The sequence below is a fragment of the Sciurus vulgaris genome (assembly GCF_902686455.1).
Source record: "Sciurus vulgaris genome assembly, chromosome: 15".
Taxonomy (NCBI): domain Eukaryota; kingdom Metazoa; phylum Chordata; class Mammalia; order Rodentia; family Sciuridae; genus Sciurus; species Sciurus vulgaris.
Window position 1 is genome coordinate 89114007 of NC_136476.1, and position 26964 is coordinate 89140970.

Sequence of the window (26964 nt, forward strand, 5' to 3'; positions counted from 1 at the left end):
GTGGATTCTGAGCCTTGGCTCCTGGCCAGGCCAGGCCTGGAAGGGCAGGGCCTGGAGATGAGATGAGAAGGGGCCAACAGAAGGTGGTACAGAGGAAGGTGTCACATTCGGGGACCAGCTGGCACCTCAGCAGCTGCAACAAGGTGGGGAGGGCTGGACCCAGGGGCAGGCGCTGATCCTCGAGGCAGAGGTGGACCTAGGAGGTGGGCAGCCCACAGTGTCCTGGACACATGGGTCAGGGTGGCTGTGGGGATAGAGAGGGGGCTGATTTGAGGGACACTCATAACAGAATAAATCACCACCCGCAGGGCTCGGTGCCCACTAAGGGCCTTCTGTGCCATCCCCTTCAGCCCCACCCACTCCAGGCAGGAGCTAAGTGGGCGCCAGGCGAGTGGGGACACCAGTGGTCCCCACATTCCTGCTTGCAGGCCTCGGCAGGAGGAACTGATCCTCGTGGATGGAGCAGACGCGTCTGCATCCTCCTGTGTCCTCCTTGGCCCTCCTCAGCAGGCAGACCACCTCCAGGCTCCCAGGCTAGGCTCACAATGTGACCAAGCTGGCCCGACAACCAGGCCACATCCTCCCGCCGCCCAGACACAGGCGGGTACAGGGAGGTGGACCGTCCTGGGGAAGGACTGGGGTGTCAGGGCTGGGAGGACGCACACTGTTGGGCGGCTGCTCAGGAGAGGCGGCTGGAGGACGTTCGCAGAGCAGAGGGAGGCCGGGAGCTGGTCCCCAGGGCCCAAGCACCAGGATGCTGCTGCTGCTGCTGCTGGCCCTCAGCCTGGGCCTGGCCAGCACCCAAGAGACTCTAGAGGAGGTGCCCGTGCAGCCTGGCTTTGACGCACAGAAGGTGGGTATCGTGGGCCAGGCCCCAGATGGCACCAGGGCAGGACGGGCCTGTGTCACCTTGAGGAAGTACTCCAGCTAGGAGGAAGGGTTGGGGCTCAGGCCCAGCCCTGGGCCGCAGGGGCTCTGGTGGACACAGGAGTATTAACTTCAAGGTCTCCCTGGCTTCTCCCAGGAGATGAAGCTGAGGCCAAGGGAAGCCCAGAGGAGCCTGCACGGCAGAGACGCAGCCATGGCTGGGCTGAGGGCCCACTGGGGTGAAGCCAGGGGCAGAGGGGGTCCTTGTCTGCCCATTCCTGGGTCTCGGCACCCATGGTCAGGTGTGGGGACTAAGGACCCAGGCTAGGGGGCACCGTCAGCAGCCGCAGGACACAGCCCCTCTCCAGACTGCCCTCCCTGGATGCAAGGGGGAGACAGTTTGGATAGGGCTTGGGAGGGGCTGAAGGATGCAGGGGGCGAGCAGCGAGTGGGGAGTAGGTCAGGGAGGCGGATAGCTGGAGCGAGCGGCATGTTTTCAAGAGGAAGGGAAGCCACCTTTGTCTCCAAGGAAGCCTACCAATGTGCCCCCAAGGGACCCTGGCCAATTCCTGCCCTGGGAGTCCCTGCCCACCTGCTGGTCAGGCTCCACTGATCCTGGGGCAGGGGACTAGCCATCCTTGCCTGTCCCTGTGCCCTCACACCTGCAGGTGGAGGGACGTTGGCTCACCATGCAGCTGGCCACCAGCCACAAAGACCTGGTCTTGCCAACTGACCCACTGAGACTTGCTCTCCACTCCATCCAGACCAAAGAGGGTGGTGATGTGGAGTTGGTGCTGTTCTGGATGTGAGTATGGTCCCTGCCACTCCTCCTTCTCTGACCCAGGGCCCCCAAGGGATGGCACCAGTGACCAAAACCAGAGGCCACGTGGCACTGAGCTGGGCTGGAGCCCTTTCCCTGAGAGGGGCAGGCCCTACGCTCTAGGAGAAGGGCCAGCAGGAAAGACAAACCCAGCGCCCTAGGCCTAGACCAGGGCCAAGCTGAGCTGTGCCCGGGGGACAGCAGGCTGTGCCCTCCAGCTTCCAGCCTGGAGACAATCACAGTCCAGAATTCAGATGGGCCTCTCCAGTGTGTGCAGGTAGCCCACTTGCCAGGCCTGGAGCACATGCCTGGGATCCCGGCTGCTCCAGAGGCCGAGGCAGGAGGATTGGGAGTCCAAGGCCAGCCTAAACCAGCTGAGCCCTTGTCTCAAATAACAACAGATGAATAAAGAAGTGGTTAATTTAATCCCAAGAAGCTTCGTCCAAGGAACACACCACCCAGGCTGCTTCTGCCCAGCACAAACTCCTTTTTGCCTCATCAAGCGAGGGACCCCACAAGGACTGTGCCCAGTGTAGGAGAAAAAGACCCCCAGCCCAGCCAATGCCCTGTCCTAGACACAGATGCATGGCGGCCCCGGGGACCCTCCTTCAGCACATGCCCTCACGACCCTGCTTTCAGATCTGGAGCCCCTGGGGCAAGGCCAAAGGGGTGGAGCTTGTCCACATAGGAACAGCCAGGATAGGGTCCCTGACCCCAAGACCCAAAGCTCAGCACCAAGGGCTAAAGGGCCCAACCCCTTCCAGGAAGCTTGGGTTGGCCCAGCAGTAGGAACCCCACTTCTTTGCTCCTGCCCAGGGACCCTGGCTCCACCTTGGGCACCATGGCCCCGCCCTCCTCCCCCAGATGCCTGACCCTGACGCAGGTGTGAGGCTACCCCAAGCCCAGGGAGCTGAGAGCCCTGGAGAGGACTCCCAGGGTGGGGCTCCCCATCTCCCCAAAGACAGGCCAACTGGGAGCCGCAAGAGGGTGACTTTTTTCCCAGAGGAGAAGAGGTGTGTAGAGGAATGAATGTCACTGTCCACCCAGCTGGGCGGCCAGGCCAGTACCAAGACTCCTGTGAGTACCCAGTCTGGGGTCTGGCCTTGCACTGAGCGGGGAAGCGTTGGGCAGGGCCCCAGATGCTCTGCTCTGGGGAGGAGCTTCGGGCTTTGCAGGGAAGAGCATGTGCTGGAAGGAGGTGGGCTTCTCTCTAGACCACTCTGTGCTGCCCATGGGAGGGGGCCTGGGGCCTGGGACAGAGGAGAGGCGTGCACGTCAGCGGCCTGGGACCCCCCAGCTGTCGGGGGCAGCATGCACATCTGCTTTGTCAGCACCGACTACAGCAACCTCATTCTTTATGTGCGCTTGGAGGACGTCGAGGTCACCAGCCTGTGGGCACTTCTGGGTGAGTGGCCGGCTCTCACCAGTGCTGGCCAGCAGGGCACCCGGATCACCAGAAGGGAAGGGGTACCTGCTGGACACTCCTGGGTCTGTCCCGAGACTTGCTGTCTGGGAAGGGACTTTTCTGTTCTCCGTCACAGGGTGGGGCAGCTGGGCAGCTGTCACTGGGGCAGCTGTAACTGGGCAGTGCCGTGGGCTGGCCCATTCACCCATGCTCATGCAACTGATAGGTGTCATAGGCCTGGATGTGCCAGGCTGTCCTGGGAGCTGGGGTGCCCAGGGACTGGGCCATGGGAGAAGAGACTGGGGACACGGGACGAGGGTCCTCCAGAGCCAGGGCCCTGGAGGGGCAGCACCAGCTGAGGCCCCCGGAGCAGGGCGGGGAAGTGGCTGAGCAGCCGCACCAGGAGGGGTCTGGGGTCTGCATCAGCCCACTCCTTCAAGCACGGGGCCGCTGAGCCTCGGCAGGCCCTCTTTCAGAGGGTCCAGGGCAGGGGCCACGGCAACAGTCCAGGGAGGAGGACAGACCCGGCCTGGGAGGCAGCGGGGCAGGGGACCCCATGCTGGGACCAGCCCCAGCCTGTGCCCTGCATCCCAGCAGCAGGCGGAAGGCAGTATCGGGGCCTGAGGCCCGGCTTCCCCAGCTGCCCCAGGCTCTGGCTCCCTGTTGCCCACCCCAGAGGAGGGAACAGAGGAGATGGAGACCCTAGGCCTCGGCCCCTCACCACAGCCCTCTGATTTCAGCGAGGACAATGCTCGAGGACCCCATGTGGCTGGGGAGGTACCTGGAGTATGTGGAGAAGTTCCACCTGCAGAAGGTCCTGGTCTTCAATGTGGCTGGTAAGCTGCACTCCGTCCTCCCCGCCAGCCAGCCTGACCCAGAGCTCCACGCACCAGGCCGGCCTCCACGGGCGGGCTTTGCCTGTGGGGTCTTGCTCAGTCCACAGGCTACCCGGGAGGCCAGGCGTGTGAGGGTGGGGCCAGCAGGCCAGTCCTGCGACGCCTGGTCCATTAACTGAGTGATTTCAGAGTGATGGAATGATGGCCTTCTCTGTCCCTCCACAGGACAGTGCCCCAGCCCAGGCCCAGGGGAGGACACTCCCTGAGCCTTCCTACTGGGCCTCCATTTCTCTACACTGGCCTCAGCTTCCCAGACTCCCCCTTCACCTGAAGCCCCTGAAGCCCGTCCCTTCTCCACCCTCCCTCCCTGTGGTCACCAGGTCACCTGCCAACCAACCCCAAAGGGACCTGCAGCATCTCCCAGCCTGGCCTACTGCTGGAAAGAGATTGGGGAGGGGCGCATGGCCCCATGTCCCTGCCTCCTCAGAAACACCTGCAGGGAGCAGACAGATCTCCATGGTTCCTGTGCCCGGCTGGGGCCAACGGCATCGTCCCGTGGTGTCCTTCATAAGGCGACCCCAGGAGGCCCGTCTCAGCTGCTCCTGCCCCTGACCTGGCCCCCGGGTCTGCTCTGAGGTGCTCTGGAGAGCCCCAGCAGCACTATGGCCATGACTCCGACCACACTCCTCACGAGAGCCAGGCAGGCTGGCCAGGGACTCGGGGACTCAGAGTCAAGGGCCCTGTAAGCGCACGCCCACCTCTGTTCCAGCTGGCCGTGGGCCACCTGCTTGCCAGACAGGCTCTGGGGAAACCAGGTCAGCGTCCTCGACACCCAGACAGGTCTGAGCCGGCGCCTGGCCCCCAACACCCGTCTGCAAAGCCTACCAGGAGCGGCCCCACCTGGCCAGGCTCTTGCCCACGCCCCTCCAGAGGGAGGTAGACAGGACCTAAGACACTGACCGGCTACAGGTGGGGCATCACCAGGGGTGACTCAGAAGCTGGTGATGTGGTGACAAAACAGACCCACAGAGCAGAGTCGCTTCCCCTCAGCCAGCAGCACTAAACACACGATGGCATAACAGCCCAAGAAGGTGCAGGCTTCATGTGGAAATGAAAATATCCTGATCCTGTCACTGAGCGGCACCTCAGGGCGGGCTGGGCCGGTGGTGGCGCCCTCAGCAGCGCACGGCCGGCTCCAGCCACAGCACCGCCCACCACGCTCAAGTATGCAGAGTAAACACGCTGTTTCCGTACCTCCTTCAACGCAGTTCCCTACAATTAACTCCTGATCCACTCTATAAAAAAGAAAACTTGAAATTTCTCTACTCTCTATACTTGGGGGCTGAGCTCCCAACAGGTAGGACAGAAACCCCAAGGGGAAAGAGGGACCCACAGAGCCTTTAAACTCCGCTTGTCAGAGTTACATCTGCAGAACCGAAGTACAAAAACCCATCGCTGATATTTGCAATGAACTTGACAACAAATTCCCATCACACATATAAATATACATCAGACTTCTTCTTGATTAAAATGGAACAGTTAGAAAAATGAGCAGAAGACCCCAAATGGGGCCCTGTGTGCACCCCGAACCCCAAAGCCTGGGAAGCAGGATGGCAAGGAGGGTCCGGCCTCCCGAGTCTTCCGAGAAGAGGCACTGCTGTTGTCTATCAGCTCAGAAAGGCGACTGTTCAGAAAAGTCCAGTGACACCCTGCCACGGGGGAGGGCGGCTGGCAGGCCTCTCGGACCCTGGGGGCCCACAGGCTGGCGAGTCATCCCATCCCCAGGGGAGCCAAGGGCTTGCTCTGCTTTGAGAATGACTCCTTCACTTGCCAGCTACATCTGTAGAGCTCCCCTCCGAAAACCTCCCAGCCTTGTCCCCCACAGCCCCTGCTTGGTGCCATCCCCCTCCCTGCCGGGTTGGACCTGGGGCAGCGATGGACAGCCCTGGACAGGGCCGGGCTCCCTCTCTTCTCCCTCCTCGCTCCTGGCATCTGTGCAGATACGAACGCAAGGGAAGTTCACTTAAAGCAGACAGCAGAGCCAAGAGCTGAGCCTGGCACCAGAGTGCCAGAGGGCTGTGCAGGGGAGTCGCAGGAGTGACCACGGGTGGACCCTGAAAGCAGCAGCCCCTCCCTGGCTCTGGGCCTTGTCTGCCCGTGGTGTCAGTGTTAGGGTGAGCACTCCAGAGCACTCACACCCTAGCTCGCTGGGGCTGCCAGGCAGGGGGCCAGCGGGAAGGTGGACAGCCCTTCCCAGCACTGGAGGCTCAGGTGCCCGGCCTGGTGCTGCAGGTGGACCCTCTGAGGCCTCTTAGTTTGTAGGCACCTGTGTCCCCTCCTGTGTCCTCTGAGGTCATCCCTCCTCACGGGCCCCAGTCCTGATTTCCTCCTCTGATGGGACACTCCTGTCACACCGGGGTCAGGTCCACCCTAAGGGCTCCATCTTAACCTAGTGACCTCTGTAAATACCTGTCACGTTCTCAGAAACCAGGGGTCAGGATTCCAAAATGCAAGCGGCGGGTGGGAGACGGTGCACCCCTGTGTGATGGCCCCAGCTGCAGAGGACATCGCTGGCCCTGGCTGCCTCTGTCCAAGAGGCTTTCCCAGGAAGCACAGCAAACACCTCCTTAGAAAACAGGGCAAAACAGCAAGCTTTAAACACATGGACTCACCACCTCTCTCCGTGACACCAGAGCCTGCTCCAGTCACCTGGGCTCCGTCACCGGCAGGAGAGGCGGACCCGCCATCTTCCTGCGTCGACACCAAGGCGAGCCGCATGTTGGGACAGTGAGCTGACGGACGTTTATTTCTTTTCTTTTACATTTAATAACACTTCTCTGCTTTGCAAATAGACTTTTTTCTGAACTGGAGTGTTTCTCCATTTAAAAAAAAAAATGTGTTCTGTTCATGTCGTTTACAACACAAGACAGCAGCCTCCATGAGCGGATGTCACGTGGCCGCCTCTCACCCTATCCCTATCAACCCAGTCAGAGGAGTCAACACTGCGGGCAGGAAGGTTTCGTCTGGGAGGGTGTGCCATTCAGAATCTCTGTGAACAGGGAGGGTTCAGCGTCCGGTGCGTGTAAGGAACGGCGGGGACGTGCCCCAGTCCTGGGGGCATGCGCCCCCTCATCTCCTCTCAGGGTGCAGAGCCACCTTGACATAGTGCACCTGGGGGGGCACGTTGAACGTGGAGTCCCAGCCGTACTCAGGGGACAGCAGCTTGGCCGGCTTGTTGAGGAAGAAGAACTTATTGAGGTACCTTTCAAAGGTGCTATTGAGCCCCTTTTCCAGGTCGTGGATGACCCCCCGCAGGTATTCCCTGATAAGGTCCAAGATCTTCTGGGGTGTGCCACCCACGATGGAACCACCGTAAAAGAAGTCTCCCTGCCCAAATGGGATGTAGGCTGCTGACCGAGACCGCCTCTCATAAGGGTAGTTCTTGGTGTTCCTAAAATACCACCAGCCGTGGAGCTGAGCCACGGACGTGCCCAGCGTCTCCACCCCAAAGTCGTCCTGGAAGACCAGGTTGGCAGCCATGCTGAAGAGGAAGTCGGCCTCCTGCAGGATGTGCGCCACGATGTGCTCCCCCAGCACCTTCATGCGCACCAGGTCGATGTCCGACCACCATGTCTCCTCCTCCATCAGAAGCATCTGGAAGGTGCAGAGAGGGCGGAGCGCCATGTTGGGCTGCCTGAGGTGGCTGTCCGTCATGATGTAGAAGACCACCCTGTGGCCGGGCATGAAGTATTTGTTGGCTGACTGCAAGAACAGCTCCAGGTACTTGTCTGCAAACCTGGAACACATGGGGCCAGAAGCTTGTGTCCTACACATTCTTTGAGGAACAGATGCCACCAAGGTGCAGTCTAATGGAAGCCCTGATGCCAAAGAGCCCAAAAACCCCGGCTAGAGAAGTTGGGGCCACAGCTCCATGGGACTGCTCAGTGGACAAGGACCTACTGAGCCCGTAGGCCTGGCATCTCTTGGAGCTTTGGAAGCACAAGCCAGAGCTAAGCGGATGCTAGCCAAAGGCCTCCCAAGTGGACCCATGGACACAGCCACGGCCGACAAGTAACCACAATGAGGTTCTTGTTGAGGTTGGCTGGAAATAGCAACCATGGCAAGGGACAAGCTGCCCTCTAGGCAGAATGTCCAGGGATGCCTGTCTTCATTTTTTCCCAAGTAAAAAGGGCAAAGGGCAAAGGGCAAAGGTCGGCGGTCCCTACCTGCCACTAGCAAAGACAGCCAGGCCCACGGTGATGTTCCGCCTCTGGTAGTACTTGTCCAGGGCCTGTGTGCTGAAGGTGCCTTCCCACAAGATGGGTGCCAGCCAGTCTGTGGTGGTGGTGACGTCCAAGCGTTTCCTGGGCAGCACGCAGGACAGTTAGGCAGGGCCACCATGTTGGGTGACGGCCAGGGGTGCCAGTGCAGAGCAGTGCTGATGCAGCACCTGCTGGGCGCCAGGTGTGGTGTGCACAGGTCACACGCCTGACCCTGGCATGGCCCTCGAGGTATCTGGGGTCCTGCCTTCCCAGCATGTGCAGAGCCCACAGAGGCCGAGCACGTCACCCCAGGGTCACGGTCAACACGAGACACACGCTGGGCGGGTGTTCGGTCCCTGCTCTCCTCAGCCCCGCCTGCCTCCCGTTGACCACTTTTCTCCAGCTCTGATGGTACGTGGGCATCTGGGGGGGAGAAGCTTCCAGAACACTCCTGGTTATGGACCGAAGCCTGCATGCAGGCAGGTCCACGGCCTCCTACACGGTACCTTCTGTTCCCCGACCCTGCTCCCCACGCCGATGTGACATGCTCACGCCTGCTCCAAACCAGCCATGTGGTCTAGCAGAGTTAAAAAGACAAGCCCGGAAGCGGAGAGAGACATCAGATTTCCAATAACACAGAAATAACAATGGGATTTGAGATACACTGGGCTGGCTCCACACCTGAAAATCAACGTAGATTCCACATCAAAAGGTGCCATAGCAATCAGCATAGAAAAGGCATGACACACATTCAGGATTTAAAGGGGAACAAATAAAAAGTTCCAGAAAATAGGAACAGGGGAATCTCCTGTCAAGGAGCGTCCACCAGCTCCAGCTGGCACACAGAGGGCAGAGGACTGGGGCTCCTGCTAAGGTCAGAGGCAGGCCACAGCACCCCCTCCCTCACATGCAGCACAGTGCCAGGCACCAAGGTCACCGCAGCATTGGAAAGGGCAAGACGGCCCTGTCCACACCACATCGGCCTGCTTGGTTCTCACGGGAAACCCGAAGGCACCCAGGAAGAAAGCCCCCGGGACTGATGAGTGAGTTCAGGGGGTGGCAAGGTACAAGATCGGCTGGCAGAAAGTCAGCTCAAGTCCACCCACCAACACCAGTGCAGAAACTGAACTGGAGCCTGAACTGCCACAGCCTTTGGCTAGTTCTCACAGTCCTCAGAAAAAATCGAGACTTTCCTTGTTGGTTTTATGGAAGTTCTTACTCCATTGCTTTTGCTGATGTCACTCGAGACTTTTTTATGCCCGTTCTATTGGCAGTGCCAAGGAGCAGGGAGATCTTTGTGAATATACACAAGGACACTGCTTTGCAAAATTATGCCCTACTGTTATGGGATGAAAATTTGCAAACCCCCGAATTCTCATGCTGAAAACCTGATCCCGAGATGATGGGGGCAGGCTTTGGGACTAGTCATGAGGGTGTGGCCCTCTCGATGGGACTAGTGCCCTCAGGAGAAGAGACAGCAGAGAGCGTCTCTGCTCTCTCCCCCTCTCTCTGCCATGTCAGGGCAGAGTGTGACCATCTGAAGGCCAGGAAGAGGGCCCTCACCAGAACCTGACCATGCTGGCTCCCTGGGCTCAGCCTCCAGAACTAAGAAGCCCCTATAGTTAAAGTCGCCCAGTCAGTGTCGCTCCTTCAAAGTAGCCAGAATACGCCCTAGGTGGGACATGATATCTGTCACCACAGTGGTCCCAATGTACCCAGCTCCTGACCCAGGAGCACTGCACGCCAACGCTCACAGCAGCACAGGTCCTGAGAGCACAATACCTCGAGCACCCGTGAGCAGGACCGGGTGGATCTGCTGGGGCATTTCCATGCGGGAGTGCTACACGGACATCAAAATGGACTGCAGCAATGTGCAGAGTTTGGGTGAACCTTAGCCCCAGCACCGAGAAGGAGGTAGGCCCAGAAGATCACAGACATGCATGGTCCCCTTTGAAAAGCTACAAGCCACTAAGATTCAAAAGTGGACCCTTTGGAATACATATGGCCGAGATGAAATGGTAGAGGAAGGAGAGTGAGTGCAATCCACCAGGACCACACAGTCACTGACCGAGTGGGAACAGTGGGCAATGCAGAGGTGGCCCAGACAGGCAGGGTGGGAAGACAGGGCCAGGCTGAGCGTGGAAGGCTGCAGTCCTGTCTCCTTAAAAACCAGCCAGCAGAACCTGACTCGTGGATCGTGATGCATCTACCCCCTGCATCCTAGATCCCCTTCAAAGACCCACGAAAGACAGGAATTCACAAGAGACAAAAGCTAAATGTGAAAAGGCTTTCAGACCCCAGGACAGTGAGGAAGTGCAGACTGAGTCGAGGTGGTTTAATAAGCAGATCTGTCACAAATAAGAGTTGACAATACTTTAGTTTATCCACTATAAACAAGAAAATAAAAGGTACAATGATCAAAGGAAATTCAGCAATTTTATAATGTGTGTGATCCTTGAGCTAATGACCCTATTTCAGAAATTTATCCCACGAATAACACACACCAGTGTTAACAAAAAAAGAAATACAAGGTCAGCCACTGAGATACTATGAGGACATCCACCAACTGTGTCATTGGAGCCCCCGGGGGCAGCTGAATCAGCCGTCTCCAGAGGAAGCACCAGTGGCCATCGGGGACAAAACGCCCCAGGTGAGGTGCCAAAAGGAAATACCACTAGTGACCTTCTCACACTGCCTCCGAGGCAAGCAGGGGAACCCACACAGACCCTCGGGACACAGCCAGCCCCCACTCCTTAGTTGTTCCATCACCGCCAGACACACCCAAGTGTGTCTGTGTTGAAGGAGCGGACACACTTCTGCCGTGGGGCATGATGGGACAGCTGAAGTCAGCTACTTCCTGACCTCCAGGTGCCAAACCCTGTGCTGGGGCCGTGGACCGGGACCAGCTATCCCGTCCGCACACATGGCCGCATTGTGAGTGAATTCTTCTCTTTTGCAGTTTCCATGAGTGGCGTCCCCATGAGCAGAAGGGGCCTGGATTGGCTGCACACACAGCTTGGCCATCCCTGAATAACCTGGGCCCTCTGAGCCCGTGGGCGGAGCACATCCACTCCCTCCTTGCCTGCAATGCCTGGGGCTTGGCAAGCAGACCCTGCGCACCCCCCGGAGCCTTGAAGACCAGCGCTCCGCTCTGGACCCCAGGGAGCTACAACATGGGGATCAGGAGCAAGGAACCTGGTCCCTTCAAGTGGGACATGCTGTTTTCATAAAGGGACATTTTGTTCTTACTTGGGTCTAAACCAGGTTGACAGCTGAGGTTCTTCTGTGAGATGGTTCCTGGGGACAAAGGGGAAACCAGGTCATCACAGAATCAGTTTGCTCAACGAACACCTGCTGAGTGTCCCTGGAGACACTATTTGGAAGTAGCTCTACCCCCACCTATAGCCCCTGGGTCCTGTCCTTGGGAACACACCCTAAACAGATGGCAGTCCCCAGGGGATGCCACCTCAGCAGCGACTGAGCCCTGGACATACACAGCACGCCAACTCACACCCAGGTCGGGAGGCAGCAGGAAGGAGGTCTCTATGCGGTCTGGAGGCACCAAGCTGGCCCAGGGAAGAGGTGTGGGAAGAAGCAGCCATAACCCGAGGCAGAGTGGCCAGGAGGCTTGTGGCTCGGGGACAGTCAGGGCAAGAGCGTGTGCACGGAGACAGGCGTGGAGCTGGCTGCTTTACTCCTGAGAACCAGTGGCCTGTGCTGTGACAGCGAGGAGCAGCGGGCGGTGCAGACCTGACCCTGGATTCTCTAAGCACCGACGCTCTGGGCTCACCAGGGTCCGTTGCCTTACGCACTTGCAAGCTGAAGCGCTGTGAGTTGGAGACCTCAGCCCAGCCCGCCTGCCCGTGCTCAGAACCCCCGCAGCAGCTTATAGGAAGAGTCGTCCCCACAAAGCCTGCTTTATGGGAAAGCAACGGTCACCTTGTGGAACTTCTGAAGGCCGTACTGAGTGGAAAACATGGTGCAGAGCCAGGGCAGGTCAGGGGCTGTGGCACCGACCATCCAGAGTGCTCTGGACCTTGGAGCACAGCCCTCGCAGTGAAGTTCCTCCGCAGTGGACCTCCCCAGCACACGTTCTCAAAATCTACTCGTCCAGGCCAGATTTCCTCAAAGACAGTGCGTGGCATGAGGGGAACTTGCTAGAAAGTCACCACTTTCACAGAGCTGGTCTTGCTGATCCAGGGTAAGAGACAGGGCTAGTGGAAGAGAGTCCCCACCCTGAAGAAAGTTGCCATCCCTACAGGACACGGACACAGCAGCAAAGCCACCCTGGTCCTGGGACAGCAGGCGGTGCGGAGCCACCATGGTGAGGATGTCACCCTCTGGTGGAGGTGGCCCCTGCAGCCCAGGCTCACAGCAGGGTGGCAGCAAACTGGCCCTACACAGCCAGCCACTTTTAACATGGCCAGCAAGCACCTGCTCGTCCTGCTGCACTTCCCCAAGGGCCCTGACCTGAAAGACCCCCACCACTGCGGCCTTGCAGAGCTCTCTGGCCCAGGGCTCCTGCTGCCATGAGAGCCCTCTGCTGGACAGAGGGCTTGCCTCGCCCCTTGCCTTGGCCTCCCAGGAGGCTGCCCAGGTCCACACAAGACAGCCTGGCTGCAGAAGCCCTCAGCAGTGCTGTCCACCCTGCGCTCACACTACCATCTCAGGTCCTGTCCTCCCTGTAACCGGCCCCAGGTCCTCTGACCCAACACACACCACACACCTGCGAGCCCAGACACAGATGGACGCAGACGTGTCCTCCAGCTGGCAGAACGTGGCGGGACACGGTGCTGCCGGCAGAGGCACCTTGCTGTGGAGGGGCTGATGGGAGAAACTCGGCCCCAGGCCGGAGAGGACAACAGGTGAGTGGACCCCAGTGGACGGGGTCCTGCGTGGCAGGGGTGCTCCTGCTGACAGGCCCATGTCTCCCAGCTTCACTCAGCGCCCTCTCCTCCTCGTCCCTACATCACCAACCCAGCAAAGGAGTCCCTCTTCTTCAGGGGTGGGGGACACGCAGAGTTTGAATTTGAACAAAGATGTTTTGCGATTTGAATTTTTAAATTTCTAGAATGAAGTTCCATGTATTTGTTCATTTCTTAACCAAGTTACTGACTGAGCGTCTCACGTACGTGGACGTAATGCCCATTCCCGGGCAGACGACCGAGTCCCTGTCCGTTTCTTTCCTGTGACCCTCGACTGTGCAGCTGCCCAATGCTGCGGAGCCTCCCAGGGCTGCCGTCCCTGCCAGCCGCTGCTGTGCAGACCCGGGTTCTAGAAATGAGCCCTGGATGCAGTGGAAGCTCATGGTTCTAATGACAAATGACACTGGCATCTTTGCACACCATATTCTTCCTGCACATCCTTTCTGGTGCGTTCTGATGGCTCTCGTGCCATTTGTTAAATGCCTGGCTTCCTCCTTTACCTGTTTCAGAGGCAGCCCCTCACGCATGCTGTGCGAAGGCTTTCTCTCCCTGTCTCTCCTTCCCTCTCCACCTCTCTCTCCCCCTCTGTCCCTCTCTCCGCCTCTCTCCCCCTCTGTCCCTCTCTCCGCCTCTCTGTCCCTCTCTCCGCCTCTCTCCCCCTCTGTCCCTCTCTCCGCCTCTCTGTCCCTCTCTCCGCCTCTCTCCCCCTCTGTCCCTCTCTCCGCCTCTCTGTCCCTCTCTCCGCCTCTCTCCCCCTCTGTCCCTCTCTCCGCCTCTCTGTCCCTCTCTCCGCCTCTCTCCCCCTCTGTCCCTCTCTCCGCCTCTCTGTCCCTCTCTCCGCCTCTCTCCCCCTCTGTCCCTCTCTCCCCCTCTGTCCCTCTCTCCGCCTCTCTCCCCCTCTGTCCCTCTCTCCATCTCTCTCTCTCTCTACACCTCTCCCCCGGCCTCTCTCTCACAGCCGCTTTTCCAATGATGCTCAGAAACCCCGCATTGCTCATGAGGACAGGTGGGAGCGGCATTGGGGAGACTGGAGTTTAGATTTCCAAGAGTGAACGTGGGCAGGTTGGCAGACGTGGCCCTGGTACGCACAGGTCTTGTGCACATCAGACACGTGGTTGGAACTTTGAGAGGGTTTATAATTCATGTAAAACAGCCCTTTGGCCTCTCATCCGGCTTCGTTTATGGCATCTGTTATATAAACACACTGTCCCCCGATGGATCTTGTTTGTTTGCCTGGCAAGCTCCTGCGGGCACATACCGTGGCTTCCTGCTTCCTGGGGCCCGAGCCCGGCATGTAAACGGGTGCCCACTCAAGAGCCAGCAGGTGTCCAAAGGGAGGGAAGCTAAACGCTTGCTTCTCCTGCTGCTGTGGGCTCGGGAGGCCCTGGTGCTCTCTGGTGGAGGAACCAGCAGGGGCACATTGCAGTGGGAACCCCACTCTTTACTGGGGGCTTCTCCCCAGGCCACAAGGGAGACAGCTCTGACTATCAGCCCAGCCAGACACGGTGGTCACACCGTCACACCTGTAATCCCAGCAACTCAGGAGGCTGAGGCCGGAGGATGGCGAGTTCAAGGCCAGCCTCAGCAACTTAGCAAGATCGTCTCAAAAAATAAAAATGAGGGTGTGGCTCAGTGGTAGGGCATCCTGGGATCAATCCCAGCACCGAAGAGAAGAGGAGGAGGAAACGGAGGAAGAATCCAAACACAGACGCGGCTGTGGGGGCTCCTGCTCTGCCAGAGGGAGTCAGCCCTGGCCGAGGTGCCAGGCCGGCTCAAAGGAGAGGGATTTGTGCAGCTCTCCTGGCGCCTCGGCGGCAGGGATGGGTCTCTGGGTGCTCCTGCCTCCTCTTCACGAGCCTCCGGCCTCCTCACCTCTGGCCATCCCCGCCTCGGGTGTGGTTTACGATGCAACGAGGTGAGGGTCACCAGGGCACTTCAGTGACCCCCAGGCACGTGTGCCCGCACCCTGCAGTTGCTCCTCGTAGCCTGGGAAAGCCCTGACGTGCAGCCGGAACAGGCAGACCAGGGTCCTGCCTCGGTGCGTCTGACTCTGGGGACCTGTCTCCAGCCGTCTGCTTCTTGGTGTTTCTGCTGCCCCTGGGTCTCGGCCGAGCTGGCTTCCCAGCCTCCCGCCTCCAGGAGGTGGGTCGAGCCCAGGGCCTCCAGGACCCTTGATCTGCTGTCCGCTAACCCCGTAAGGCTGAGGGCAGCTAATTTCCCCAGAGAGGTTTTAATCCCTAGCCCTAAGGGACCCTGGTCCCCACGGGGACCCCAGTGTAACTGGGTCAGCCCGAGCGCTGCCCATGTTCTCCAACAAGGCGGGCGGTTTCCGTCGCCCCTGCCGGGCACTAAGCTCGTGGAGTGTCGGCATTAGGTATTTACCTTAAGTAGTGCTTGGCCGTCAGCAGGGATAAAAGAACTGAAACCAGTAGCAGCATTCTTCGTTTAGAATTCATTCTCTCCTAGGGAAAGGGAGGGGAAGCAGGTGTGAAGCCATAAGAAGCATATCCTGTCACCTCCGACAACGGATTGGTGCGCAGGCACTGGACCTCGGGGCTCGCTCCCGGGCAGCCTCGGGGAGACGGCCCCGAGCTGGGACACACAGTGCCTGTGGGGTCTCCAGCTGCAGGCGCCCCTGATGCCACCTGTCTGGAGTGAGGAAGGCAGACCCCTGTGCAGGGCAACGTGGACGGAGCCCGGGGGGCCTCCTCAGCCTCAGGGTGCCTTCTGCCTCATCAGCCTGTGCTCCTCCGTCCTCCCAGGGACAGTAAATGGGTGCTTCCAGGACAGCGGTATTCAGAGCTGGAATGGTCACCGGGACTGGTGTCGAACTCAAAGGTACTGGACTCCAAAATGGAAACCAGACTTGGGCGGGGGCCCAGCTTCTGTTGCAGGTTCACATCTGTGGAAAAGCCCCGTGGGGGTGGGGCCCGGGTCAAAGTCAAGTGGAGGTCTCCCTGTTTCATTGTTGAACAGTCATTTAATAAACTCCTAGATGCGACCTCTCTGAGCTGAGCTCCGTGTGCATGCAGCCTGAACGCAGGCTTCACATAGCAGCCCACAGGCTGTGACACTGGTGACACAGCCTGGTGACACACTGGGGACTGCCCGCGAGTCATCTGCAGACGCGAGGTAAGAAAGACAAGCACTGAAAATCACCTTGGTCACGTGGCTACTTGGAAACTGGACGTTACCTGTGTGGCTCACGTTCTATTTCTGCCTGGCGACTCTGCAGGCCCACCTGGGCACGGTTCTCCAGCCTCTCAATTTGAAGCTGACCACTTTGTAAATTCAAGGTTGCTGGAACCAGCACGTGGCAAGGCCAGCGTGGCCCCCCAGCCGTGGCCCTGCTCCCGTTCCCAGCAGCAACCCGCCACTGCCAGTGCTGCCAGGACCCGCTGAGGTCAAGTCGGGAGGTGGCCAGCCACCACTGACACCATCACCCCACTCCCACACACCCCTGGGAGGCCTTCACCTCAGGCCAGGTGGGTAAGGAGGCAGCCAAAGCTGTTCCTCAGAGACGGGCTCTGTCCTGCGCCTCTGTCCAGTCCAGAGTTAGGCCCTGCCGTGGTTCCCAAGGCCTGCGTTTCCAAGGGTGGTGATGTCACCAGACTCCTTTGTGATGCAAGCATCGTGAGCGCACCAGTCAGCTCTGCTGTCCCCTGTGGTGGGGCTGGCTGCTGGCGGAGTTTGGGGTACCTTGACATATTCTTGCCTTTGCCACGTCCCTGTGCACGCGAGCGGCCGCCTCGCTCGTGGAAGGCACCTCCAGTGAGGGCGTGGTGCATCCCCAGCAGGACAGAGGGGACGCGTCCTCCCGGTCTCCCTGTGCCCCAGGCTCCCCTCTCTTCCTCAGACCTTGCTCCACACTCATTTCCCCACAACGCACACGCCTCCGTGGGTCAGGAGCCACAGCACAGAGGATGGTGCGCGTGACCCTGCCTTCTCCAGATGACGTCCCCATGTGTGCCTGCAACCCTAACCCACCGGAAAATAAAAGATTTTCTTCCTGAAAAAATACGTATGCTAGTTTCTCGTGGCTGCCGGAGCAGCTGCCTCCAACAGGTGGCTTAAGCCAACACGCGGCTCGGGCGTCCAGAGGTCTAAAGGAAGGATCTAGGGAGACGGGCTCTCGCGAACGCAGAAGCGGTGAGCGAGACGTTCCTATGGGGCATTTTGAGTGCTGCTGAAGAAGCCCTGCCTTCCACGGTTGACAGCATGTCCCTAGGCAGGAGGACACGCCTGCTCCTCTTGGTCTCTCATGCCCCCTCACTACCTCCCTGTGCCCTGCCTGGGCCTCTTCCTGCGGGTCTGAGGGCCGCTCCTCCCTATGCAGGCCACACACCAGGGGGACCCCGGGGTCCGCTGCCTGGCTTCCCAACGCTGAGCTCCTCCAGCCCTAGGGCACTGGCTTCACGGCAGCGGCAGCGGCCAGCACCCTGGCCCAGCAGGGCTCTCCCAGCACTGCTTACCCCTCATTCTCTGCTGTGGTTGGAAGATGCCCCACTTGGAGAGGAACATATCCCGAGTCCTCCATTAATGGTATCACCAGGGTGGGAGGGTGAGCCCGCTGTGGTGGTCCTTAGGGTGGAACCCCAATGCTGAGTCCTGGTGCTTTTTTTTTTTTTTTTTTTTTTTTTTTTTTAAAACAGGGCCTCACTATGCTGCCCAGGCTGGCCTTGAACTTGAACTCCTGGGCTCAACAATTCTCCTGCCTTAGTTTCCTGAATGGCTTAGGGCATACCACCATGCCTGGCTCCTGGTGCCTTTTATTAAAAAGGAAGAGACCATACACACACACACACACACATACACGCGCGCACATATACACACGCGCACACACATACACACACATATACACCCACACGCACATGCACACGTACACGCACGCGCGCGCGTGCGCGCACACACACACACACACACACACACACACACACAGGCTCCCTATTCCAAGTCTCGCTGCCACTGGCAGCAAGACCAGGGCCAGCCTCTGACTTCGTGTTGGCGGTGTAGCCAGCGGCCTCGGCAGCCCACCCAGCGGTCACCCTTGCTGGTGGTGACGTGCCCTTGCACAGCCGACGTGCCTCCCCTTTCCAGTCCCCACCTTTCTCCCGTCTCTATTGCAGCGACTCCCTAGAACACAGAGAAGGCACACAGCTCTCCCTCCTGCCTCTCCCTGTCTCAGCAGGGCCCGTGTTGCCCACGTCTCCCGCTGGGACTGGCTTTCACTGGCTACTACCAAGTGAAGACCCGCATGAAGCTGGGCTAGCCCCAGCGTGGTGGGCGTGGCGTCTTGGAAACTGTCACCAAGGAATCACATGAAGATGCCTTCCAGGATGGTCCCCTTCACGCCTGGCGTGACTCCCACTTGATGCTGGGAGTCGCCCCACACTGGTGCAGGCTCCTGAGGGCTCTCAGGACAGGCCACCCCAGACCTGCCGGTCCTGGAGACTTCTCAAAGTCTTCTAACAAGAGGAGTCAGAACTGTGGCTGCCTGGAGGGCACCAGAGAGCTTTCTGGAAGGAGGGGAATGTCCCATGTCTTGCTGGGGCCTGGGTGCCACATTGACCCCAACCCCAAGCTGTCCCAACCTCTGCTTCTGGCGTGAGGCAGACACAGATGCCTGTGTCAGGGGTCAGACAAACTGGCAGGTGGGTCCGGCAGAAGGCCCCAAGGAACCAGCTGTGACTGGGAAGGGCTCCTGGAAGCCACGTTCACGGCCAAGTTCCCGTCACAGAGACCAAGATGTCAGCCTCCAGCCACCCCGGCCCTCTGCGCAGCCTCTCCAGCCTGTCTGGAGCTGTCTGACTGGAGAACCACACCTCCAGGACCCAGAGGGGAAGCTGGGGACAGGAGGGGCCAGCGGCAGACTGCTCCCAGGGGGCAGAGATTCCCTGCCCTTCTGAACGCCGTTTCTGAAATCTCTTCTTTTAAAAAGGCTAGCAAGTTGTCGGGAAGCATGTGGCTCCCCTGGCAGACGCATCCCTGTCTCTGCGGCTCTTCCCTGGATAGGAACCGTGGCTCCCATCCAGCCTCTGGGGCTCCCTGGGGAGGGGGCTCTGCGGGGGGCTTAGAGCCCAGGAAGCAGGACATGGGCCTTGGCACATCCACAGAGCCGCCACAACCTTGCAAAGCAGGACGGGGAGGGTGGGCACAGAGCACGCCCACATGGCTCGCCTGCCCTGCCTGGGTGGCCAGGCAGGCACCTCACACAGACCCTGGGACCCACATGGTCCTGTGCTGCCCGGCTCAGCTTTGATCTTGCGGGGGAACCAGGACCTCCCCCGCTCCGGCCAGCATGCCTTGTGCCTGGATGGATGCGTGTCTGTCACAGATGCCGGCAGGGGCGAGCAGACGCTGCAGGGTTCCAGGAGATGCTTATCTCCACCCCCGCCCCCCGCGGTCCCCTGCCAGGAAGGAGATGCAGACGGACACCAAGCCCCAGCTGGCTCTCTACCTGACCCCACTCCAGGGCCCCACCTCCGTCTGTCACCCTCCTGGCGGCCTCCAGGACCCCCCCCCCCCCACTTGGAATCTTCTCCAGGGGTTTTGGAGCTCTGCCAGGTGCTGAGGACCATCCTCCTTGCCTTGGAGAGGCTGAGTGAGGGCAGAATCTCACGAGCACAGCAGGCTGGTTTGGGTCAAGGACTCGGGCCAAACGCCCTGCTCCTGACTTCCTCTGTCACTTTCCGACCCAGCCAGACACGGATCCAAGCATATCCCATGGTCAGCTCAGATCAGGTCATGAGCAGTCAAGGGCAGCAGCCACCGGGCCCTGGGTGGCATTCCCACGGGCACAGGATGTGTGTGGACAGGCAGAGACCAGGTCATCCCACAGGTCTGGAAGCCACAGAGCAGGAGCAGGTATAAGGGGTAGGCCACAGCCGAGGCACCCACCAGAAAAGATGGCCCTGCTCTTGCTGGTCCTGGGGCTGAGGCTTGCCGGGGCGCAGAGGTTCGACCCCCAAGCTGTCGTGCAGAGGAACTACAACATGGCCAGGGTGGGCCGGCCAGGCCTTCTGGGGCATCTCTTCCCCTCAAACTGGGGTCTCTGGCCTATGCCAGCCGTGGTCCTGCCATGGGGAGCCCTTCTGATCCCCCAGTGGTGACGGCAGTCAGAGGGCCAGAGAGGACCTGGGAGGGCCGAGGGGACCTGGGAGGACAGAGGGGACCTGGGAGGACAGAGGGGACCCTGAGAGGGCAGAGGGGACCTGGGAGGACAGAGGGGACCTGGGAGGGCAGAGGGGACCCTGAGAGGGCAGAGGGGACCTGGGAGGGCAGAGGGGACCCTGAGAGGGCAGAGGGGACCTGGGAGGGTAGAGGGGACCTGGCAGGGCAGAGGGGACCTGGGAGGACAGAGGGGACCCTGGGAGGGCAGAGGGGACCTGGGAGGACAGAGGGGACCCTGGGAGGGCAGAGGGGACCTGGGAGGACAGAGGGGACCCTGGGAGGGCAGAGGGGACCTGGGAGGACAGAGGGAAACCTGAGAGGGCAGAGGGGACCTGGGACCTGGGAGGGCAGAGGGGACCAGGGAGGGCAGAGGGGACCTGGGAGGGCAGAGGGGACCCTGGTTGGAGCGGACACCTAGTAACTGGCCCCAGGAGAAGGGCCCTAAGCACCAGGAGCCCCGTGGCACACGGGCTCCCCCATCACACCTTCCCTCCAGATTTCAGGGCCCTGGTACTCTATTTCCATGGCCTCAGACAACCTGACGCGGATTAAAGAAGACGGGGACCTGAGGGTCTTCATTCGGAACATCGAACACTTAAAAAACGGCAGTCTGAAGTTCGACTTCCACTTCATGTGAGCGTTGCTGGACACAGGGACGCGCAACCCTCCCTGCTGCGCCAGGGGCCCACCCTCGGGACAAGGGGAGAGGAGAGGTGCCTCAGGGAGGGCCGCAGCCAGCCTGGACCAGCTCAGAGCGCCAGGCGGGGCTGGGGCGTGAGGCCTGTGCCTCAGGGCAGACACGGCCTGCACAGACGGGCTGGGGTTCCCTCAAGCATCAGCCGCTCTCTCCAGGGTGCAGGGCGAGTGTGTGGCTGTGGACGTGGTCTGCCAGAAGACGGACCAGAACGGGCAGTACTCCATCTCCTGTGAGTGCCAGCCGTGCTTCCCACCCGCCAGGCCTGGCCCAGTTTCTGGTGACTGCTGACTTCAGGGACTTCATGGGACCATGGCGCCCTGACCCCAAAGCAAGAGAACCCAGCCTGGCTCCAACCCAGGGGGGCCCAGACCAGCCCCTCTTGGGAAGCTGCTGGCTCAGGCCCACCGGGGGCTAGGGGTGTAAAGAGGGTGCCGAGGCACCCCGTTGCCACCGAGGCCAATGCAGCCATGCAGGGACCCCTGGGGCCAGCACCCTGCGTCCCAACTCCCCGCCCTCTGGTGGTCAAGGACCACCATGTGCAGTCACCAGGCACAGGTCCCAGGACCTGGGGGCCGTGGGGGGTGGCATGGGCTGCGCTGAGTGGCGTCTCCACACAGACCAGGGGGAGAACAAGGTGCTGGTCTCGGAGACCGACTACAAGATGTACGTCATCTTCTACATGCAGAACACCAACAACGGGACCGAGACTCGCGTGCTGGCGCTCTATGGTACCCCCAGCAGGGCCTGCTCTGAGGACAGGCCCAACCCTGGGTGGGCGGGGGTCTCCCGAGAATCCCAAGTCTGGGAGTGGGGGCTTCAGTATCCTCACCCACTCAGCTGGCACAAGCCCCTTTTGCTGGTCAGCACTGCCCAAGCCCTCCAGGCCTCCCCAGACATGGTCCCAAATCTGTCCTCAGGGCGGATGTCGGAGCTGAGCCCCATCTTCCAGCACAGATTTGAAAAAATCTGCAAAAAGTATAAACTGAGTGCACAAAACATCATGGACCTGACCCAACAAGGTAGGGTCCCGCCGCAGGCCAGGGAGATCCTGGGCAGGGAGCATTCCAGTACAGCCCACCTGGCCCAGAGACCCCGAGGGCCTGGGGATCTGGGAAGAGGCCCAGCAAGCCAACTGAGGGTCTGTGGTCCCCCCAGATCACTGCTACTCCAAGAGGTAGAGCACCGCCGGGCCTTCCAGTGCGTGAGCTTCAACCTGGGTACAGGATGGGCAGCTGGGGGGCAGGGGCAGGAGGAAGCAGATGGGTTGCCTTGGGGCTACGTCAGAGGCCAGGGTCCCAGCCCAGAGCGGCCACAAGCACCACCCCTCAAACCCATCCCTCACCCATCAGCTGGGGTTTCCTGCAGACGTAAGGGAACACGGAGCACCTGGTGGGAGGTGACATGTAGATCACACCAGGAGACAGGGCCTTACAGGGCTCGTGGGATGGTGGGGTCTGGACAGAGCAGGACGTCTGACAGAGTGTCCTGGCTGCCGGGGGCAGAACAGTGGGATTTGCTCTCTCTCAGCTCTGCAGCCAGGAGCTCGGGGTCCAGGTGTCGCAGGGCCACGCTCCCCAGGGCACCGCAGGACCCTTCCACCTCCTCTGGCTGCAGATGGCTCCAGGTGTCCCTCGCTATGGCAGCGTTGCTCCAGCCTCGCCTCCGGCCTGCTCTGCGTGTCTCTCCCGTCTCAGCACTTGCTAGGTTCAGGCTGGTCTCATCTCCAGACCCGACTCGACCACTCAGCAGAGCCCCTTTCCAGATGAGTCCTAGCCTTGGGTCCCAGGCATTGGGACGGGCCATCTCTCTTGGAGGACACCATTTAGCACCCCAGGTCCCTCCTCAGGAACAGGCCCTGGCCCCACAAGAGCACCCTCCAAGTCCTCCTTCCATTCCCAGAGGCTGCCCCATTGTCTCACCTGGGAAGCTGGGATCCCTACGTCAGCTCTGTCTGCGAGTCCTTGAGGTTCCCAGGACACGAGGGCCTGCAGGGCCTGGCAGTCAGAGGAGGAATGGGAGGGTGGCTGAGCCTTTGCGCACCGCGCCAGCCCCAGGGGGAGTGCCTTCAGAGTCCTCCCCACTGCGTGCATGGTGCTGAATAAAGAGGCAGCCGCCCGGCAGCTGGTCCCGTGGATTAAAGGTGATGGTTGTCGGCCCTGGTGGGAGTGGACACCGTCCATTAGGAGCTTCCACCAGTGTCCCCAGCAGCTCCATTCAAGGGCACCAATCATGGGACGTGGTCCAATGCCCCTCAACAGGTGCACAGCTTACGAACTTGGTCGCTCGGCACCGGGTGCTTGGTCGTGGGCAGCATAGACGTGCCTGGTGCCAGGGTTGTGTGGGGCAAACTGGGGCGAGTCTGACTTCCAACCCTCAATGGCAAAGCGCCACAGCAGGACACACGCGGCACCCGGCACCGTGGGGGAAGGGGGCGGGTGGGCACCAGGGGGTGGGTGCTCTGCCCACGGGGCCGCACACTCTGCACGTGCGATGGGTGCAGAACTAGATGCACAGCACACGCTCGTGCCCGGGGCACCCGAGGCTGCTGCACTCCTGAGGCCGTCCCTGTGTCCCCCCGCTGCTCTGCAGCGCCCGCTCCCCTCTGACACACCACACAGCCCTTCCTCTGGGGGGGGGGGGGTGGCATTTGGGATGCTCCAACTTTTCTGCAAGCAAACATCCCGCCAGGGAATGTCAGGCCTGAGGGTGTCACCGGACGCTTCCAAGTGACTCCCCAGACCCTGCCCCAGGCCCTGCCTCCTGCTTCACAAGGCCTTGCTCCGACCTGACCTCATGGCAAGAGGAGCCCACTGTCCCACATCCCTGTCCCCACGCCCCACCATCTTGCTCATCTTCCTCTTGCTGGTTGGAGCTCTCTGTTGGTCGTCCATCCCTTCTGCTCACCCAGCGCCAACGGCCGCCCCACCCCACCTTCCTCCAGGTCACCTGTCTGTCACATGGAAGCTTTTAATCTGTGACCCCACCCACCCCGGGGTTGTTTGTGCTGATGGGAGGAGTCCTTGCTCCAGGGCTGCCTGTAACTTTCCTAAGCCACCCTGACAGCAGCCTGGCACATTCTCTCTGGGACTCCCAGCCAAGCCTCTGCCACTCACGAGCTGTGTGATCTTGGAGAACTCTGTGCCTGTTTCCTCAGCCACAGGAGCTCAGAGTATCTGCTCACAAGGCTGATGCTGGGGGACCCGGGCCACCGCACCCTGGGCAGGTGCTTGTGTCCAGCAGGATTGGCCCTGCCATGCCGGTGGGTGAGGGGACAGTCACATCACTCCAGTGCACTTGGGTTCACAGGGTGGAGGTCTCCCTGGCCATCGCTGTGTTCTTCTCAGCCCCCCGAGTCTGCGGCACAAATGCTCCAGTTAAATAATCCAGGAGGAGGGTCTCCACTCTGAGCCAGGAGTGGGGACAAGGGATCAGGGCTCTGCTCTGAATCCAGATGCTGACCATCAAAGCACTCTGTTGTCCTTAAAGATTAACATCTCAAAACCAGGGAGCACCTGACAGAGCCGTGTCTGAACAAAGGATGGAGAGTTACCTTGCCATCGTCCTGGGTGAAGAACACTGGCTTAGGAGGGCAGGACGCCACACTGGGAGGGTCCCTGGTCAGCTGAATTCACAGGAACCACAGGCCCTCCTCAGAAAGAGGAAGGGACAGAAGTGGGAGGAGAGGAGTCCATGCTGGGGCTGGGAGGAGCCCTGGGCTGGTCACCTGGAGCTGGAGCAGGCCTGCTGGTCCCACAGCACAGGACCGGCCTCTGAGGGATGGAAATGCCAGCCGCACCTCCGGCAGCCCTGCCCTCAGGACCAGGCCCCAGCGCACCTCACCTGCAAATCTGGAGGGGGTCCAATCCTGGGGCCAAGGAAGCCAAGGATGAGGCTCCCAAATGACCTGTCTGCTGATCCCGGAAGGCCTGAGGGGCTCCCCTGGCCTTTCAGATGACCCCAGAAAGCCCCACAGCACCACAGAAGGTCAGCAGCACACTGAGCCTAGTCTCCACCCGCCCTTCCTCCACTTGCGCCCTGCATCCAGCTGGGCAGGGGCAGCGTCCAGTGGAAGGCCACAGGGAGAGCTTCCAGGAGGTGACCCCAGGGCAGGCTGTGGAGGGCCGGGCTTGGGGAGATGGGGACTGGGCCCCGCCCTGCCCCTAGGACAGCACCCCCCCCAGCTCCTCCTTGAGCCTCAGCACGGTGGCCTCCCCTGAGGACCACAGGGGGCAGTCCACCCAGCCCCGGGGAGGCTGCGGCACTGTCCCTGGAGGGTTTGGCAGAGGGCACAGGCCCCGAGGTCACAGGAGTGAGAGCCAGGTGTAAGGGGCAGCGCTGGGACTGCAGGAAGGGCAGGTCCACAGCTGGGGGCACCTCACACGGCAAGGCCCGTGTCACACGCCCGACCTGGGTGGGTGGAGGAGTGGATAGTCACGTGGTCAGGTCCAGATTCCGCAGGCAGACGCAGGCTACAGACTGTGGGAGCATGGATCCGACCTCTGCTGCACCTCAACGTCCCCCGTGTCCAAATGCCCCTTCTAACCAGGGCCACCTGCTCCTGTGGGACCCCATCCTGACTAACCACAGCTGCCTCCACATAAGGCCCCACCCGAGGTTTCGAGGCCAGGATGCCCTCCTTCTGCACCTTGGCTACATGGGCGACCCGGCAGACTCCAGTTCTGCCAAGGCAGCTGGGGACACCTGGGGATGCCTTGGGCTTCCGAGTGACTGTCAGGACCAATGCCAGGGCCCTCCGTCCACAGCTTATGTCCACCTATGTTCCAGGACTTGTGCAGATGCACAGGGTGCCCCAAGGTGACCCTGATACCTCACAGGCCCTGGGGTTGGCCGGGCCCACAACTGGCTGTTGACTTTGGAAATGGGCTCCGTGGGACCGGCCAGTTTGGGTGTCCAAAGCAACAAAGAAGAGAATAGACGATGGCTAGCTAGCATTCTGGAGGATTAGCACCCCCCCGCCCCCCAGGGCTACTGGAGGAGCCCTTCCTTGTGACCTCACCAGGCACCTGACCACAGCTATATAGACAGAGTCCTGGGGTAAGTCCCCAACTGTCACCAAGCCCGACGGATCACACTGTACCGATGCAGCCCCTACTGCTGATGGCGGGCCTGGCACTGCTCTGTGGCCCCCAGGCATAGGACGAGCCCTCGGAGGAGCACGAGGTAAGGGCCCTGGAGCTCCCAGGAGGCAGAGCAGGACGGGTTGGAAGGACAGCGTCACAGGGAGCATCTGCAGGGGAGGCGCCACGGAGCCCCTGGGGCGCTCTTCACGTCCCACCCCTTCCTGGACATTCTTTAGGCCGCAGAACCCCAAGAACTCTGCCTCGGGCCTGAGGACCCTCTGCTCCCTGTTCCCGGTCGTCCTGAAGCTCTGGGTCCCACCAGCCTGGTCAGCACCTCGGGGGGCTCCTGGACGTGGGCTGGCCCGATGTTGACCGTGGATGAGGGTGTAGCAGTGGGGAAGGAGGGCAGAGTCTGCCCCTGTCTGCCTCCTGCTGCCCACAGATCTTGGGGCCCTGGCACAACACAGCCCTCATCCAGCCCAGCGGGCCCTTCAGGGTCTTTGTCAAGACCCTGGACATCAGAGATGGCAACCTGCACGCCGATCTTCTTGTGCCATGAGTCTCTTGTGAAGGGCAGGGCACCTGGAAGGGGAGGGACTGACCTGCCCTCTCCTGGCCACAGTCCCCTGACACTTGCCATGGTCACTGTAGGCTGCCCACGGGACCAGGTCACTTCAGGGCTTCCCATAAGGCTGGGCCCCACGTATGTGCAGGAGCATGTTTATCTGTCACTGCCCCTCCCTGGGGTGACCACTTGGCTGCTGCTGACCACAGCAGCCAATTACCAGGGGAGGCAGGAGCTTGGAAGGGAGGCCAGAGCCCGTAGGGGAGGCCGGCATGGTCCCAGGGCCAGGGACTGAGGAGGCCACGCTGGCAGGGGCACTGTGGGTGGTGCAGTCCT

The 26964-nt window shown here is 60.6% G+C and overlaps 3 protein-coding genes across 9 annotated transcripts; 2 read left to right on the forward strand and 1 right to left on the reverse strand.

Annotated features, from left to right (window-relative positions):
• The first annotated feature begins 46 nt into the window (after positions 1-46).
• On the forward strand, positions 47-11311 carry LOC306645814 (lipocalin 1-like). Of its 7 annotated transcripts, none has more exons than XM_079113939.1 (7): positions 47-143; positions 429-853; positions 1536-1672; positions 2649-2764; positions 2985-3092; positions 3833-3928; positions 11150-11305. In XM_079113939.1, exons 2-7 carry the CDS (start codon positions 755-757, stop codon positions 11218-11220), a joined length of 627 nt encoding a protein of 208 aa, XP_078970065.1. In that variant the 5' UTR covers positions 47-143; positions 429-754; the 3' UTR covers positions 11221-11305. The 7 variants fall into 7 exon arrangements, with proteins under 7 accessions (XP_078970065.1, XP_078970064.1, XP_078970069.1 ...); XM_079113938.1 differs by having other exon boundaries at positions 82-203; XM_079113942.1 differs by lacking the exon at positions 47-143 and having other exon boundaries at positions 382-853; positions 3019-3092; positions 11150-11282.
• Positions 5680-15512, reverse strand: GLT6D1 (glycosyltransferase 6 domain containing 1). Its single transcript, XM_079113937.1, has 2 exons — positions 15498-15512; positions 5680-8292 (listed from the first exon to the last, which is right to left on the reverse strand). The coding sequence occupies exon 2, from the start codon at positions 7760-7762 to the stop codon at positions 7058-7060; it is 705 nt and encodes a 234-aa protein (XP_078970063.1). The 5' UTR covers positions 7763-8292; positions 15498-15512; the 3' UTR covers positions 5680-7057.
• Positions 15513-20020: 4508 nt separating this feature from the next.
• On the forward strand, positions 20021-26622 carry LCN9 (lipocalin 9; the record flags this gene model as incomplete). The annotated part of the gene is made up of 7 exons (XM_079113498.1): positions 20021-20116; positions 20782-20918; positions 21138-21211; positions 21600-21710; positions 21900-22001; positions 26370-26455; positions 26506-26622. The coding sequence occupies 7 exons, from the start codon at positions 20021-20023 to the stop codon at positions 26620-26622; spliced, it is 723 nt and encodes a 240-aa protein (XP_078969624.1).
• Between the last annotated feature and the right edge of the window lie 342 nt (positions 26623-26964).

Coding starts and splice junctions, on each gene's coding strand:
- LOC306645814 (XM_079113939.1), top strand. CDS start 755: ATGCTGCTGCTGCTGCTGCTGGCCCTCAGCCTGGGCCTGGCCAGCACC. Junction 854..1,535: donor CTGGCTTTGACGCACAGAAG/GTGGGTATCGTG, acceptor TCACACCTGCAG/GTGGAGGGACGTTGGCTCAC. Junction 1,673..2,648: donor GAGTTGGTGCTGTTCTGGAT/GTGAGTATGGTC, acceptor ATCTCCCCAAAG/ACAGGCCAACTGGGAGCCGC.
- GLT6D1 (XM_079113937.1), bottom strand. CDS start 7,762: ATGTGTAGGACACAAGCTTCTGGCCCCATGTGTTCCAGGTTTGCAGAC.